Here is a 19,091-nt window from a genome sequence, read left to right on the forward strand (position 1 = left end):
GACAGATGCCCTTTAAAAAAAAAAACTGGAATACACCTAATTCATTTTGTATTCATTGTATTTATGTGTCAAGTTTCTATCATTAAAACCAAAAGCTATCTGTCAATACTAGATTACCCTGTAACACTGTATAACTGGTTAACTACTGATCCGGCGGGCTATGAAGTTTTCTCAGGTCTGCGCAGGAAGAACACGTGCTCTGGTGAAGCATAAAAGAATGCTTAATACTATCATTTCATTCATTGTAAAGAGGAAACTGTTCTGCATTACTTTATTTTATAACTGTTAAAGATGTGGCCTATATAGGGGTTCTCTGGTAAGTGCCCGCAGCCTGCCTCTCTAAACAGACGATTCATGCTTACCTGCTTCCCACCACTTTGGTTCTCCACACTGCCTTCTGCATGTCCATGTTCTGTTCTCCGCTGTGTTTACATCTGCCACAGTGTGGCCATAGTAATATGCTCTGCTGCAGCCAATGACGGGCTTCAGCAGTGACATGGCCACAAGCAGCACGTCATCGCATGTCATTGGCAGCAGAGCACTTGACTATGCCCATGCTGTGGTGGATATAAACATTGCTGGGAACGGAAAATGGACATGCAGGCGCTAGTGCGGCGAACCAGTGCCGCGGGGTGCAGGTAAGCATGAATCTTCTGTTTAGAAAGGTAGTCTATGGGCACTTGCTAAAAAAAAAAAAATCATGGAGGACCCCTTTAAAGACACAGCATTTTTTTTTCTTAAGTTATGCACTAGCACCTGTAACAGCATGCCACGAAAATGTCCTAACAAAATCTGGGCTGTGTCAGTATGTCAAGTTGTATTGAAGGTGTTGTGTCATCTCATACATTGGGGGTATATCGCTAGGATATGCCCCCACTGTCTGATGGATGCAGGTCCCACCTCTGCAATTATCACACCTTAACTCCAGAATTTTGGTGTCAAAAAGTCACAAAAATAGATCTTTTGCAATTTTTGCATTTGCGCAAAATTTTGCTACTTTTTGCATTTTTCCACCACTCACTCCAGTTTTGTAATGTGGGTGGAAAATTGGGTGTGGTTAGCCATGTTAATGACTTTCACTCCAGATTTATCTTTGAGACTTTTTAAAAAAAGTTCCAAATAAAGTCGCAATCTCACTGTTGCCCGCCTGTTGGCTGATAGCTGTAGGCTGTCCGGGCATGCTGGGAGTTGTAGTTTTGAAACAGCTGGAGGGCCACTGGTTGGGCATCCCTGATGTACACCAACACTGCAAGACTGACTTTAAATATTTTTTTGATCATCACATTCAAAGAGCTATAGTTTTTTTTATTTCTGTTGATTAAACCATATGAGTGCTTGTTTTCAGCAGGACAGGTTGTAGTTTTTAATGGCACCATTTTGGGGTATACATAACTCACTGATTACGTTTTATTAACTCTATCTGGGGGGGGTGTTGAGTTTTTACATTGTATATTTTGCGACATTTCATTTGCTGCATAAATAAAATGCCATAACATAAAATGAGCTGGTACCAAATATCTGAAGGGAACTTTATTTAGCAATTTTTTCCTTAAGGACTGAATGATTTTCAGTTTTTTTTTTAGTTTTCTTTGTTATTTTTAAGTTCACATAGCCATATGAGGGCTTTGCATACTATGCAGTGGAAACAAATTCCAAATGGAGTGGAACTGGAAAAAATGCGATTCCACCAGTTTAATGGCGTTCCCTATGCAGTAAAAGTGACCTCTTCCCTTCATTCTCCGGGTCAGTACAATTACAGTGATACCGCATTTATACAGTTTTATGGGCTTAATTTTTACAGCTTTTCATATGAGATAAAAGTGACCTGTTCTCTTCATTCTCCGGTTCAGTACAATTACAGTGATACCGCATTTATATAGTTTTAGGAGTTTTGTTTTTACGACGTTCCCCATGAAATTAAACCAACATGTTGCCTTCACTCTCCGGGTCAGTACGATTACAGCGATACCACATTTATATAGTTTTATAGGTTTTGTTTTTACTGCGTTCCCTATGAGATAAAACTGACCTGTTTCCATCATTCTCCGGGTCAGTACGATTACAGTGATACCGCATTTACATAGTTTTCTGGATATTATTTTTACCGCGTTCCCTATAAGATAAAACGGACCTGTTCCCTTTATTCCCTGGACCAGTACTTTTCAGTGTTGATTGAGAGGGTCAGGCCTGCGTTCGTCTCCTCCTACAGGCCCTGTGTGCTGGGGAAGTCTTGCGACCGCGCTGTGCCATTCAGTATTTGGCGCAGGCATAGTGAAGGGGCAGAAGATTTCCCCAGCCCACAGGGCCGGCAGGAGGAGACGAACGCTGGTCTGGCCCTGTCCCACTGCCAGGGCGTGGAATGAGGTGGGAGAACAGAACCTCTAGGAGCAGGAGCAACGCCGCTCTGCTCCTAGAGGCTAATTTGCATATAATAAAAGTAAAAATTGCGTAGTAACAGGGGCATACATAAAAAAAAGAATAGCAGCATTAGATTCCGCTCACATTTGCACATGGATAATGTCAGCCAGTTTAATAGGGATAATTGTGGTGACAGAAACCTTTTAAGGACGGGTTCGCACTTGCGTTCTGGCATTCCGCTATAGGTTCTGTTTATAACGGAACGCACAGACGGAATGCAAAACGGAAGCCTTTAAGAGGCATTCTGTTTTGATCCGTCATAGTGGAAGTCTATGGGCAAGCATAACGGATCCTGTCGACACTACTTTGTTTTCCGTCCTGCATAACGAAAACCAGACGGATCCGTTATGCTGCCCATAGATTTCTATTTTGACGGATCAAAACGGAATGACTCTTAAGGTTTCAGTTTTTCATTCCGTATGGGCATTCTGTTATAAACGGAACCTATAACGGAAAGCCAGAACGCAAGTGCAAACCCACCCTTATTTGCTTGTATACAGTAGTTTCTTGTTTGGTATTGGCAATTAATGGTGCGGGCACCTGCAGCCCATGGGCATCAGTCTTTCACCTCACCCTCTTGCAAATCAGCCAAGCAGTCTGAGCCCCAAGTCATGCAGCAGTCTCTTATGCTTTTGATGACTCTGCTGGGGGGGGTTTCCGTGGGCCATCCATCTAGCCCTGCCCCAGAAGTGGAAGAGATTGAATGCACTGATGCCCAACCACTTATGTTTCAGGATGTGACATTGGAAGACCACCGCAGCTCATCTCTGATGATGACGAAACACAGGTGCCAACTGCTGCGGCTTTCTGCCGTGTGCAGACCGGCAATGAGGGCAGGGGTCAGGAGTGGGTGGAAGATGATGTGGAAGATGATGAGGTTTTAGACCCCACATGGAATAAAGGTCATGCGAGTGACGCGTGCAGATCGGAGGAAGACACACAGCACCAGCCGCACAGCAAAACAGGGAGCAGGGTGCAAAAATGCCTGCTAAAGCCCACCGCGCCCAGCAACTTAGCACACCAAAGCGAGCTCCAAAGAGTTCCCTGGCGTGGCAGTTCTTCAGACAATGTGCTGACGACAAGACACGAGTGGCTTGCACGCTGTGCAATCAGAGCCTGAAACGAGGCATAAATGTTCTAAACCTGAGCACAACCTGCATGACCAGGCATCTAAGTGCAAAGCACGAGCTGCAGTGGAGTAGACACCTCAAAAACCAAGAAAGGTCTCTGGCTCCTCCTGCTTCATCTTCTGCTGCAGTCTCGGCCTCTTCATCGACCTCTGGAGTGACAGTGGCACCTGCCACCTTACAAACAGAGGATGTGGCAGCAACGCCACCACTTCCGTCACCGTCACCAAACATCTCCACACTGTCCCATGGAATCTGTTCATCCCCCCAAACTCTGGAGAGAAGGAGGAAGTACCCCCTACCCACCCGCGATCCCTGGCCCTGAATGCCAGCATTTCAAGATTCCTGGCCTTTGAAATGCTGTCATTTCGTCTGGTGGAGACAGAGACTTTTAAAAACCTTATGGCGGTTGCTGTCCCACAGTACGTGGTTCCCAGCCACCACTACTTTTCCAGGCGAGCCATCCCTGCCCTGCACAACCAAGTGGCGGACAAAATCAGGTGTGCACTGCGCAACGCCATCTGTGGCAAGGTCCACATAACTACCAATACGTGGACCAGTTAGCACAGTCAGGGACGTTATATCTCTCTAACTGCACATTGGGTAAATGCAGTGGCGGCTGGGCCTGAGGCGGAGAGATGTTTGCCGCATGTCCTTCCACCACCGAGGATTGCAGAACGTTTCTCGTTGCCTCCTGTTGCCTCATCCTCCTACACCGCTTCCTTCTCTACCACCTCCTCATCCGGTCAGCATAACACCTTCACCACCAACTTCAGCACAGCCAGGGGGTAAACGACAGCAGGCAGTTTTAAAACTTATCTGTTTGGGGGAAAAGCCCACACCGCGCAGGAGCTGTGGACGGGCATGGAACTACAGACCGATGAGTGGTTAGTGCCGCTGAGCCTCAAGCCCGGCCTGGTGGTGTGCGATAATGGGTGAAATCTCGTAGCAGCTATGGGGCTAGCCAGTTTGACGCACATCCCTTGCCTGGTGTATGTGCTGAATTTGGTGGTGCAGTGTTTCTTAAAAATTACCCCGATATGTCAGAGCTGCTGCAGAAAGTGCAGGCCGTCTGTGCACGCCTTCGGCATTCTCACCCTGCTGCTGCTCGCCTGTCAGCGCTGCAGCGTAACTTCAGCCTTCCCGCTCACCGCCTCATATGCGACTCCACCTTGCACATGTGTAACATCCCACAGTATGTCATTAAACTCTTTCTCCCTGCTACATCATGTCGAGTGTATATTTATTGTCATCTTGTGTGATCTAACTTTGCATTTTCCTGTATATACATTTTCTAGGTCTGTATTATATATTTGCTGTAATTTCCATGTGCACTAGCAGGTGGCAGCAATATGTCCAGCAGACCATAGCCAGTTTAGCATATCTAGACTGGAATAGTACATTCCAATCTAGCTTCCCCCCCCCCCCCCCCCTCTTTGAGGAGGTGTGGAATGTTCCCACTTCCTGCCTCATGGGGAGGAAAGAAAGTTCTAGTTAGTGTACCAGCCACCCCGGCTAGGGGAAGGCTGTGTTAGTAGGAGCTCCCAGAAACAGGGATCCCAAGACAGGATCGAGCCTCGGCTGAGGCCAAGATCACTCTTCCCAGCCTGAGCCATCAGTCTCGGCTGGTTGACAAGAAAAGCAGCCATCTCCAGCCTCCAGGAAGAAGCATTCCCTGTGAGCCAAGCTGTGAGTACATATCCAGAGACCAGGAGAAGCCAAATTCCTCCTCAGCTAGTCAGGCCCATATCAAGCAGAAGACAGACAGAGCAGAAGATAAATACCTGCCAGACTCACTAGGCATATAGTATAGGAGCAGAAGAGGCATTAACCCCTGCCATACATTGCCAATACCTGCTGGGACCTAAAGACTATTGCTGTACTCATATGGATTTATGCTGCACCCATTAAGTAAAGACAAGTTGGATTATATTACCAGTCTGGTTCTCATTTACTATTACCCAAGTTCCTCAGTTGCTCCTATTAACAACACTCATTTTATTGCAAGTGAGCCAGGATCCAGGAGTCCAGCCGTACCAAGGTAGGAGACACCGTTGACATTACACAGAGACATTATCCCCCTCTGGCATTCCTCACCTGGTACGTGAGTTATAACATCTTAAAGGGCTCTGAGACTATAACCTGCGCACATTGCAATTGGCGTCACGAACTAAAAACCATTATTTTTGCGCCAGTGTGCATTAGTCACAATCCAGCTTACTTCATATGCTGTAGAGACACTGTGAGCAGCAGCAGGCGATAGTGGAGTTTCAGCTGCAGCACACACGGGTGAGTCACTCTGCGGAACAGCACCACTTCACCACCAACTAGTGGGCCTCAATGCGGGATGAGTGTGCCATGTTGCGCTGTTTCGAGTACTCCACCAACATGGTCAGTGCTGATGTCGCAGTCCTCAGCGTTACTTTCCCACTTCTATATCTCCTTGAAAAAATACTTCGGGCGATGATAGAAGAGGATGTGGCACAGGAGGAAGAGGGATCATTTCCATGGTTATGAGGCCAGTCATTCACAAGTGGCTCGGAGGGTGGGTTCCTGCACCAACAGAGGCCAGGTATACAACTGTCCAGCCAGGGCACAGTTCTGCAGGAGGAGGAGGATGAGGAGGAGGAACCGTGTTCACAGCAGGGTGGCACCCAAAGCAGCTTATGGGCATCAATGGTGCGTGGCTGGGGGGATACAGAGGACACAGACGATACACCTCCCACAGAGGACAGCTTGTCGTTGCCTCTGTGCAGCCTGGCACACATGAGCGACTACATGCTGCAGTGCCTGCGCAACGACCGCCGAGTTACCCACATGCTAACCAGTGCTGATTACTGGGTGGCCACCCTGCTGGATCCCCGCTACAAGGACAATGTGCTGTCCTTAATTCCATCACTAGTGCGCGAGTACAAGCGCACGCTGGTAGACGCGCTGCTGATGGCATTCACACCTGACAGCGGGGGCTCAGTGGAAGCACAAGGCGGAGGAGGAGGAAGAAGTTGCCAGGAGACTAGTAAGCTTTGATCCTCCCAGTGCTAGTCCAGCTCATGCCAACGCATTTTCTGGGTGTACTGCACACACTCTTGGCACATGTGCAGTACAGTTATTGGTGCCCATAGAAGAGAAGGTACTGCACTTGAGCAGTGCGGGGTTTTTACTGCGCATGCGCGTGATGCTGGACTGTGTAACATCATGGTCCAGAGGGAGGATTTAGGCAAGGGTGGCTGAGCCCTTGCCATGTTTAGGAGCGGCCACTGGACACTTGCCGAGTTCTTTGCATCTTGCATCAAACTAAATTTTCTCTGCAAATGGTGGATATTTTTTGAAAAAGCTGTGAACTTCTGCCCTTACACAATGATACAATTTACGTTAAGTGAAACAAAAGAGCCGTGATCACTTCTAGTATATTCCGTACACAATATATGGAGGTCATGTTATCCTGCTCTGAAGTGACAGGCCAAATGTGCAAAGTGGAATGAGGGGGGTGGATATCATTATTGGCCGTCCCAAGGGCAGTGTCCTAATTGTGTCTCTAAAGAATAGAGGATCCACTATATCAAAAGTGACATTTGTGGGTGGGATGGAAATAGCTACATGTTTATAAGGTGCTTGACAAGCTCTTAACGAGTTATTACCGCGCATCTCCAGGGGGACGGTAGGCGTTGAGGACGCCGCTCCGGCCTATAAACAGCTGCCAATGTGCTGAACCAAAATGGCGAATAAATGAATGCAGAAAATGTTTGAATTCTGTGATTTTGTCCTATAGCATACAGTCAGCCTGCCTATGTATATGCAGCCCATGCCATATATGTCCAGAAAACATGACCTCATCAGAAGTTCTGCCAGTTCATCTGATGCTCTCCACCCTCCGGCTACTTTAGTTTCAACACAGACAGTTGCAAATCACATTGCCCAGAGAGGGGACATAGCCAAGAAGGGATTGAGAGCATCCACTGCCCCAGGAGGAAGCGAACGTTCCCATTAGTCCAGGTAATCATCTTCTAAGCAGCTTTCCCGTTATAATAGTTTATTAGAGAGACTGTCTTTCCATGGGCTTAACGTGCGCTCTCTATTATACCTTACAGTCTAATTTAAGACTGGCATTTAAAAGGTTGGCATGTTCTAGACAATGGCACCTGCCATGTTCTGCTCAGCTGTCCAGTATTCCTAGATTTAAGATGGGATAAAGCATTCTTGGCATCTCCTGTGGATACAGTAATTGCCCTAGTTGGTTTACATGGCTTAGTGTATGTGTGTATATATATATATTTATTGTGTGTGTATATATATATATATATTTATTGTGTGTGTATATATATATATATATTTATTCATTTAGACTTTTATGTGTTAGGTAAATAGGTAAAGTCATCTGAAATGTCAAGTTCCATGAGAACTCTGAAATTTTACAAGTTCTGGAAGTTCTTGATCAATGCAGATATCATCAGGCTAAATTCACACGACGGCTGTGTGGCGTTTTTAAATGGCCGTTTTAAGGACAATGGTCGTCTATGAGGTTATTCACAAGGCCAATTTTTGATGTCCATTTTCAAGGACCAACAGCCCCCATGCAATCAAAGGGGACCGTTTTGTCATTTTTAGCAGATGTTTTTTTTCACTGTGAATGTCAAATTAGCCTTAGGCCTCTTGCACACGACCGTATGGATTTTTCAGTATTTTGCGGTCCGCCAAAAAAACGGACCTGCAAAAAATACAGATGACGTCCGTGTGCATTCAGTTTTTTAACGCAACAGAACAGCTGGCCCCTGATAGAACAGTACAATCCTTGTCCGTTATGCGGACAATAATAGGACATGTTCTATCTTTGAACGTAACGGAAGTACGGAAACGGAATGCATACGGAGTACATTTATATATTTTTTGCGGACCCATTGAAATGAATGGCTCCGTATACAAAATGCAAAAAATGGAACGGGAACGGGGGGAAAAAAAGCGTTTGTGTGCAAGAGGCCTTAGGGTGGCTGTTCACAGTGCAGTTTTATGTACAGAAAATCCACATAAAATCTGCACTAAAAACAGCACAAAAAAGCACATAAATCCGCACTATTTATTGCTTTTTTGGTGCATTTTTTATTTGTTTTTTGGTGCGGATTTGATGCGGATTTTCAGCAGATCTCACTCTCAGCACAAGAAAAAAAACACAACAGCAATTGACACGGTATAGATTTCATAATCCGCACGGCAGGTCAATTTCTACACCAAAGAAAAATGAAAAGTTCACATCACATTGTCTGATCTCATACACTTTGCTGGTACTGTATTACACTTCGGATTTTCCGCACGAAAATCAAGATGCAAAAACAGTGCGTACTCCGCATCGTGTACAGGCAGCCTTAGGCGGACGACTACCGGACAGCAGGCCCGTCTCATTTATCATTTTGTTTTAGGCGTAGAAAATGGTCTAAATGTAAGACAGCTTAGGAGGCCGGCGCCTCTTCATAACTTTGGCGGATCCGCCTCCAGCTATAGGCGTTATTAAGACCGGCCGGTCTGAAATGCCGGTCTTAATAAATGACCCCCCTATATCTTTGATAGGATCCCTTGAGTAAATAAAGTATGTTGACCTATAGTCGAAGGTAAAACCACTGGTAACATCTGTGATTGTGGCAGCAAACGTCTTTAATGCACTGATGTAGCAGAGCTGAATTTCCCTTTTAACGGTTTGGCGCTGTCTCCTTAAACATCCTAGGTAACAGCGCTAATTGTGAGCCATAATTAATGACAAACTCAGCACTTCTCCAGAGCTGTGGCAGTTGGAATTCTTTACATACACAGATGTAGCAGAGCTGAGTTTGGGATGAATCTCTTTGAAGCTGTATCTGTACACACAGTAGTAACATTAGACAATACAGTAACATGATAGACCAGTAGCATGATGAGTTATGCAGAATGACAAACTCAGCTCTTCGACATTTGGATGTTCATTTTGGGCTTTATCGTTTCCTTTAGTTAGCAGTGACCACATGCAGCTAAAAAAAAAAAAACACGTCCACATGCAGTTGTCAAGTTTTGCAGGTTTACCCTCTAAGCCATGCAGCCATTAACGTGATAACCGTCTGGATTTTAACTGTGCAGGGGATTTGGAGCTTTGTGTCAGGGACACAAAAAGAAAACTAGTGTTAAAACATTGATTCACTTTGATCAAACTGGGCAACTGGTTCTACTGTACATTTATTCTTAGAACTCTCCGTGGTCTCGTTCCTCTATTATTCCTATCAGAAGCTTATTTATAAAGTGAAAACCGGCTAATACCAGTTGGGGGGAGGGGGTCCCTGCACGGCTACTATACAGGGATGCACCCCCCAACTGTTAACACCCAGTTAGTAAATCATTTATAAACTTCTAAGTAGGAATAAAATAGGCATGAAATCATAAAAATAGATGCCGAATATAGTAATTTACTATAACAGACATGTCTGGAGAGGTGACAGGTCCTCTTTTAGTATCTGAACACTGTAATATATTTCCTCGGTTTCCATACAAAGCGCCGCAGACTCACACCCCCCATGACTCCTCTGTGTCGGAGGCTGATCATGAGTTACTGTCTTACAAGTCTGACAGCTAGTGCTCGAGATACCGGGGATTTGTATCAGATAACAAGTGTAACAAGCAGATGACGGCCAGAACCACCATACATTGTGCAGCACGTCACATATTAGTGATCGGAGATTAAAAGCCAGGATTAGGTGTATGAGCGCCGACAACAATCGCAACGACCATTAAAACGAAGGTTGCAATGAAATTCTGCATTCTGAGCTTGTAAATGGTTAATCAGTCATCAACGACGTTGCGGTATTCATTTCCACATGAGATCCGTCCTAGATATGTAGCTGCCGCTGCTGGTGAGGACAGGGGTGATAATCTGATAATCTGCAACTCTGTAATTGAGTGCATTAAGTATATATATATATACAATGTTTCTGTAAATGACAGATCTTAAAGAAGCAGTTATAACCTCCCTTCTAATCCTCAACTGTGTCATTTGACCAACACTCTGACTTTCCAAATAACACAGGGTCTTATGTGTGGACAGGAAGTCAGTTTTTCTATGTGTTCCCATTGGGAGCCTCAATGTCAGGCTCATAGGAATGAATAGAGAAGTAACTGACTTCTTGTCATGTGTCAGTTGGAGAGCAGAATGTTGGTCACATGACACGGCTGAGGATCAGAAGGGAGGTTATAACTCACAAATACAGTCACTGATGAAAAGATTACCTTTAGTACAGTTGACATCATGTGCCTTTCTAATAGGTCAGAGAATAAAAATGTTTCTGGCAGTGCTTCCTTAATTGATTATTCTGTAGCAATATTTTAATTATTACAATAATGATAATGATATTCAAAGAAATAAATCACATTCTGTACATTTTTATTTGGTATACTTATGTAGCTTATGTACTAATCCCGAAGTATGAAAACATCTTTACAAACACTATATACTCTACATACATACATACATACATACAACACACGAATATACTTATTTTTTTAACCGGATATATTATTTAGACAACATATTGTGAAAGAAGCTGACCCATTAAGACAACTTATCCCCTAACCATAGAGGATAAGTGTCTGATTGGCAAGGTTTCGGCTGCTGGGGCCCCCACCAATCACGACACCGGAGGCTCGTTCTCAACCATTTCAATGGCGTGGCAGTCATGCATGTGCAATGCTGCTCCATTGATCTTTATGGGGCTGCTGGAGATACCCAAGTACAAGTGCTCGGCTATCTCCGACAGTCCCATTGAGTCGAATAGAGAGGAGGACACGCAAGAGTGTTTGCCGCTCCATTCAAATGGTTGTTTTTCTCATGAACTGCGATGTCCCCCACCGATCACACACCTATCCCCTATCTACAGGATATATGCAAATGAACCTCTAGCAGTAATTGCATTGCCATTACACCCAAAGGCTTTGCTCTTTCTGCAACTGCCGCACCCTCTCCACTTTAAATGACAGGGCCAGCAATGCGTACCCACATATGAACATGGGACCAACATAGATGTCTTCAGCTTACAAGCACAGTTTCATCGGTACTCATCTGCTGACAGATGCCCTTTTAATGGGATAATGGGAGGAGCCCTTTACATGCTATATTAAAGGAGTTGTCTCCATGACAATAAGCCTTATTAGGGCTTTTGGATGTTATAGAGGTGTCACCCACTATGGGCACCCACCTCTATCAGTCGATAGCCAGGGTTCCCCATTCTGGCGGACTCAACATAGCCAATTACAGAATTACATGGTCGCCTATTCAGGGCCGCCAGAGAAGAAATGTGTGGGAAGACGAAACTTCACCTGAGACAGATCCTTTAAGGCTTGCATACCTCAAATTGCTAGGTTTGGAGTGGCCCCAACGCTATAACTGGGGTGTCTACAAATGTTGCTGCTCTCCGGAATGGGTGGTAAGGCGTGGTGCACCCCAATGGGAAATAACTCCAGAGAGTCAGCGTTTGCAGTAAACCAGTGTGCTTCTTTACTGGAGGAACTCAAGTACAAGTCAATACAGGCAAAACTGGCTTCCAAAGGCTGGCCATAGGGCTGGTGACCCAGGATCTGTGGCAGAGTATTCCCTTCTCAGGTTCTTTTTCTGGTCACTCCAGCAGTCTGGCAGAGTCTCTTCTTCTAAGCACTGTTCCCTATCTGCAGAACACTAGGGACTCTGACTGCTCTCCTTATATACAGTTTCTGGCTGAACTAGAACCTTCTAGTGGTAAGCGAGGATTGGAAAAGCACAGCCTAAGCAGAAACACTGTTACAATTTCCATCTATCATAAACTTATATAGAGATGCATATTCAAGGTTATGGGAATGAATTAGAAGTTTTCCAGACATAAACAAGTCTTCAGATATACACAACTGAGCTAAAGCAGACATTCAAAAGTCTGGTTTTGGTGGTAAACAAGTCTGGCTGTTTCCCTTCAAAACATACTCTTTTTTAACCCTTATAGTAGCTGTGGAAAATTACTAGCTTCTTATTATTAGCTAGAAAGTCCCAAAAGTCTCTCAGTATTCATTAACCCTTTCCACCGTGCTGTGCAAATGAACATGATATATATCACAGCAAACATATAAAATGCAGTTACACAGTATTAAACAGTAAAAGTTAGTGCAAGTTAACCCTTTAAAGTGAAAAAATAATAATTAAGGAATCAATCACTTAGCATAGGGGAAACAGGGGCAAAAGTCCTCAAATGTCCAGACTTCAAAGTACCCCTGCTCTAGGGCACTACCGTCCTTCATCGGAATCTCCACTGACCAAGCCAACTCTGAGCTCTGGAGATGACCGGTAAATACAATTTTGTAAAGGAGCTCTGAAAAGTGAAAGGTGAAATCTGATTGGTTGCTATGGGCAACTAAGGCTACTTTCACACTCCCGCCAGAACAGCCTGCCGGATCCATGCTACCGCAAATCCACCGTACTGGTGAAAGTCCGCTCCGGCCCCATTCACTATAATGGGGGCAGGCTGAATGTCCGGCCGCAGCATGGCAAACATGCCGAGAGGCGGCCGGACAAAAACCGCTGTAGTGCTGTAGTTTTATTGTGGCTGCCTCTCGGCATGTTTGCCGTACTGCGGCCGGACCTCCAGCCCTCTCACATTATAGTGAAGGGGGCCAGAGCGGACTTCCGCCCTGTATGGTGGACTTGTGGTAGTTCGGATCTCGCAGGCTGTTCCCCCGCCGGAACAGCCTGCTGGAAAGGGCTACCGCCAATGTGAAAGTAGCCTAAGCCAGTTTTCCTGTACACCAGTTTTGATAAATCTCCCTCTACGTACATCTCGAATCGTTATATAAGATACATGATTATTATCAAGAGTAGGTTCAGATAGTCCAGAGTATGGTGGCCACTCAGGCTTAAGAGCCTATTGTATACACCAATAATATACCAACACACCAGATAACCAATGCAAAATAATCAAAGAACTTTATTAAATACATGATCTTAAAATGAATCACAGCAGCGGCATATATATACAGAAAAATAAGAAGATACACTGAACATGTAATAAAAACTTCATATCTCATATGGGCTTAGTACATCATGATATAGCGCCTTATCCTATCAACCCGACTCATTTATTGTATGTAAATAAAGTGCTTAGTGCAATTCCAAAAGGACAAGTAATAATGAGAAGGTAGAGCACATCAATAGGAGGTAAAAAGCAAACCCTAAATATAAACCCAAATTAAATCAGATGGTACAAAATCTAAACATAGTCCATAGAGAGTATATAGTAAAAATTCAGACCAGTGTGGTTCCAACCCCCAAGAGCCGACAACACCAATGGCATACTCACCAACATTTAAGTTGGTAAAATAGGGGCATCCAAAACCTCGCCCCTGGAACGCCTCAACTCTGGCAGGGTTGTCACTAGCCCTGCCTATTTGGGCCCAGGATAGCCTGAATTCTCAGAAAATCAGGGATGGTCCCTGCAAGTTTGGAACAGTTGGCAACTATGCAATGGTCGTAACCTGTGGCCCATAAAAAAAAGTTAAAATAACAGCAGTGACGTGTCATTAAGGCAGATATGACTACTAAGGCCTTTGACTGGCCGTGGCAGTTACGGGAACAAGCCACTTCCTGGTCCTGCAGGTACCTGAGGCGTCCAGAAAGGGGCAGTGGCACGGACATGGTAGGACCATGGCCAGGTTTTTTTTTTTTTTAATGGGGACTGGTTAGGACCATTGGGGTTGTCAGCTCCTAGGCCAAAAAGCCCCTCTTGTTTCTAGAAACACCACCCCTCTTATCCATGCATACTAGTATATTTAAGCTGTGCCCAATTCATCTAAATGTGGCTGTTCTGCAATAACAGAAAGAACCGTGGACATTACTGGTGCGGTTTCGGGATAAAAGCACACTTTTTCCAACTATTTCAATCTCATTTACCCCCTTTCAATAAACCTTCCGTTGTACTCACTGTTGCTGGCGTGTTTTTATGTTATGGTGCCAGGGTGGTCAGTATGATATGTTTTAAGGGAGTTCTTGGCCTGTTAGATCCTGAAAGTCATACTCAGTGACACAGTACCTTGTAATTGATATCCTCTTACATCAGGAATACTTGGCATCAGAGCAATCAGATTCTTGGCAGGTTATGGTCTACTGATATCTTCAGATGGAGAAATACACATACTAATGACTACGTGATACCATAAAATCTTAGCTGAGAACCCTTTTTAAAAATTAATGTGCACATGTTCCATATGGGTGGGGGTTGGGCCCTCAGAATATTTCCTCTGCCGGATCCAAGGAACTCCAATTTGAGACTGGATCTGTTATAATTACTCAGCTTCTATTGTTGTCCTCACCTCTCCTGGCATGTTTCTGCTATGGTTCCAGGGTGTTCATAACTATGATTAGTAATAAGTGAGGACTATGTCGGGAGTACCTGATCTGTCAGACCCTGAAAGTAATGCACAGTCACAGAACCACATGGATTTTGTAGCATCTTGCATCTGGGACACTTGGCATCAGAGCCATCAGATTCTTGGAAGGTTGTGGTCTACTGATATCTTCAAATGGAAAAATACTGTACACAGACTAATGACCATGTGATACCATAAAATATTACCTGAAAATGAATTATTTCACAAGGAAGCATTAGTGTTTTTCATGATAATTACCTTGAAGAGAAAAAAACAAGGAAACATTTATGTTTTTCATGATTCTGACACCGTAACAGGCCTTTATTTCAGCAGGGCTCCAAAGGTCTAGCAGAAGACTGCATTTGGAAGTGACTTTGAAGCTAATTACTCACCACTAGGGTCTATTTCTTATGGGATTTTTTTCACATATACCCTGTAAGATCTTATTTGATGATATGTCCTGTGTGTATAATGATACAAAAATTTCCAATGTTAGTAAAAGTGTTGTCCTGTTAAGAAAACCCATTTTCATATTTGGGAAATCTGTGTTAATAGAACTTCTTTTTCAGGATCCTTATCTAAAGTATAAAGAGTGTCTCCTCTACTGGAGGACCTGTCCTGTCCTGCACTACACAGCCCACTTATTAATGTAAATGGGTATTGTGTAATACTTACTTTCTCCTGTGGTGATGCTGCAGACAATATAAACACTTACTGGCATGTTTCTCACATTTAACATCTGATTATTGGGGGAGTCACATAAAGGGGACTCTTTGTCATCAATTTATTTTCACGGAGGCAATTCTAATAAGTAGGGTGTGTTCAAACTGTATAATCCCTTTAAAGCTATATTCACTTGATCAAAAACACACTTTGGATGTGGGGTGTTGGCCATGGAATCTGAGGCTGATTCTCAGATTTCTCCACGGGGTTGCAGTTTGTCATGCTGACATCCACTCACCAATTAGCCCCATTCAACAAATCTAATCAGTGTGTCTAGCCAGCCTTTCTACATTGATTTTGGACCCAGATGTCAAGTCTGCGTGGAAAAAATCTACAGTCACATTGGAAATAATAGGATGCGGATTTGATGTGATTTTTTTTACACAGATTATGGTGTGGAGAATATGCTGAAATCTGTGTGAAATATAGGTGGAGGTTAGGCCTTCAGAAGAAATTCCTCTAGCGAGCAAGTTGGTCAATGGCCCTGCAATATTAGCAAGTTGCTATTAATCAAGATAATTGCCAAAAGGATAAAAAAAAAAAAAAAAAACATCTTGTAGGCACTGCTACCAATCCAAAAAAATACTTGAATAATGATGCTCCTTTATGGCAGGTAGTTATCCAAGTGTTTTGCGGATTAATGATGGTGGCTTCAAGATCTGGTCTGGTCAAGGTCTTTTTCTCTTTGTGCATTACCTGTATGCCAAGATGCTCTCCAGACATGCTGAACCAACTTTCCAATGTGGTGCCGATAAGTCCTAAGCAAAGTTGTACCTGTAATCAGTACACCTCCATCAGCTGAGTTAGACGACCAAGAGCTGTTTTTGTAGGTTATGTCATTATCACTATTGTTAAAGAAAGAGTCATCTATGAAGTTCTTTACTCTCTACTTTTTCCACATTAGGCTGTACTACGGTGAATACCTTGGAGGTGTTTCCTGACTTCTTTGTGGTACACAACTTGCCCTTCTGCACGTGACAATGGAACGATCCACACAAGAGCTCTTCCTCAACTTCATGATCGTGTTGATCACCGTGCTGTTGATGTGGCTTCTGGTCAAGTCTTACATAGAATAAAAGGACTATATGATGCTCCTCGTATATATCTAAGTGAATATTTTCAGCCCCTTCAGTGATGGAGATGTCTTCTCAACACTGAAGGGGCTCCATGAATAAGTCTATGGCACTTTGTACATAACATACATGTTCATCCATGCTTATCTTAGAACAAGTTGCTTTATAGAAACACAAAAGAAACTACTGTCAACCTCTTATCATGAACATGTAGAATGATTGAGAAGATCAGCTATACAGTGCTGGTACCACTACTAATATCTACTGTACAACATAATGTTCTCTTCTCCATGAGCCAAGATGGAAATAAATCAACTGATACTGGGACACAAAACATCTTTATCTGAATAAAACAAAAGTAAAAACTAAGACCACGAGTTGTGTGTTGATTACAATTTACGGTAATTTTTCGAGGTGAGATAATTATTTGAGTCTCGATATTACATACAGTAGCTGTGTGACATGCAATGACTGATGTGAAATAGTTAGGATGCTCCACATTTAGTTTTCTTGTAATATATGTGCACTTATCAATAATTTAATCTTGATTCAAACAAAGAACACTAAGAAATTTACTTTTCACAGACATGCCATTCGCTTCTATGGAAAAATCCAGTACATGTCCAGCAAATTATTTAAACATCCTAAGGATCTGTTTTCTGAGCCTGTCATCTCTGCTCTGTACTGATGAGGGACAATCACCTTAAAACAGCTGTCTGCAGATGAGATCGAAGTTATGCTTCAAGCCCTGTTTAAAAGGTCAAGCATTGGCTTTTACTTTTAGAAGGAAAGCTAATTTGCATATCCTTTTTTCCTAAGGAGCATTGCCTGTCCTATAAGACTCCTAACACCTATTAGGTACTCTCGATAAGAAGAACCTCTCTGATTTCCCAGCCATTAAAAGTACTATTGATTCATACCCAAATCGAATTTATTTGCCGAATCCGAAGAAAACAGATTTTAGGGAATTTGCCCACTCTTAGTCTCTAGTGGTCCATGAGGATCCTTGAGTGGATCTCCATATGTCTCAGTTTTTATATGGAGACATAGAGGATCAAAGAGGCTTACAAACATAAAAGAGGCAATACTCCTCTCCATGATCCCCTCTGCCATTGTTTTGAGGCTGCCAGGTTACCCCTTGCTCGTCTGCCTCCAGTCTCTTGATATGCCCACCCAGTCAATCACTGCATCTGCCTCAGCCAGTGTTTTGTTGAGAAGGCATTATGATGCATTTCCTATGTAGTGAGAGGGGAGCAAGAAGCAGAAGAGACCAGGAAAGCCTCAAAACAGCTGCAGTGGAGGTGAGTATTGCTACTTTTATGATCAGGGCTCCAGATGGCGACTAAAATGGTCACCAATGCGACTTAGAATTACAAAATGGCTACAAGACTTTGTAGTCTTGTCGCCATTTGCGCCTAGACCCTCCGCTGCTCTGCCGCTTTAAGAAGAACGGGATTTCATACAGCAGGCAGACGGCAATCCAATAACAGAGCTCCGCACAGTACAGAGCTCTGTTATTAGTGAGGAGGCTGCTGATTGGTCATAGTATCCCCGGGCTGCCCTGCCATTGGCTGCTCCTCTCACACCACCCCCATTCTCCCGCGCTGAACACAGTAGCAGCTTGCTCTTCAGTCATGAAAACAGGGAGCCGCTCCATGCCGACTGCTCCACAGAAAAAGGTTAGCTTGAGAAGTTTTTCAGCGCATACTTAACATTCCACAACAGTCACAGTCACCCCTGCGCTGCCGCTGCTCTTTCAATAGTCCGTGCTTAGTAGGAGGAGATAACCACCCCTCCTACTAAGCACGGACTTTTGAAAGAGATATATGGTTCACTAAATATTTAGTGTCTTGACCAGCGCGGGGCTTCTATTAACCCTTTACATTCTTAACATTAGTAAGTGCCGAGATGACTGATGATCACCTCACAACTTGCTAATGGCTGCCGCTGCCCAGTATCCCCCCGCCTACCTAACTCTCACCTGAGGGGTTAATAGCGGCGGATAGCCATGCGCAGTCATAGAGGCTGGGTGCCGGGTATGGGACATGGCCGGCACCCGCAGCGCAGCCTGCGTTTGTATTAAGCATGAACTATATTCATTGGTGGCGCAGTGCACCGAACCCCCCCCCCAACCCCAGTATTATAAAGTAGAATCATTGGTGGCGCAGTGCGCCCCCAACCCCCCTCCCAAAGTATTATAATCATTGGTGGCAGTGGCAGTTCCGATCGGAGCCCTGGGCCTTCGATCGGTTACCATGGCAGCCAGGACGCTACTGAAGCCCTGGCTGCCATGGTAACCTCCCTGCTGCTGTGTGTACTATGCACAGGGCAGCAGGGAGAGTGTGAAGTCCTATTCACC

The 19,091-nt window shown here is 44.2% G+C and overlaps 1 protein-coding gene across 1 annotated transcript; it reads left to right on the plus strand.

Annotated features, from left to right (window-relative positions):
* The first annotated feature begins 7,384 nt into the window (after positions 1 to 7,384).
* LOC120994183 (sarcolipin-like) lies at positions 7,385 to 17,101 on the plus strand. The gene is made up of 2 exons (XM_040422623.1): positions 7,385 to 7,538; positions 16,564 to 17,101. Exon 2 carries the CDS (start codon positions 16,640 to 16,642, stop codon positions 16,733 to 16,735), a length of 96 nt encoding a protein of 31 aa, XP_040278557.1. The 5' UTR covers positions 7,385 to 7,538; positions 16,564 to 16,639; the 3' UTR covers positions 16,736 to 17,101.
* The last annotated feature ends 1,990 nt before the right edge of the window (positions 17,102 to 19,091 follow it).

This window comes from Bufo bufo, chromosome 3 (genome assembly GCF_905171765.1).
Source record: "Bufo bufo chromosome 3, aBufBuf1.1, whole genome shotgun sequence".
Lineage (NCBI taxonomy): Eukaryota > Metazoa > Chordata > Amphibia > Anura > Bufonidae > Bufo > Bufo bufo.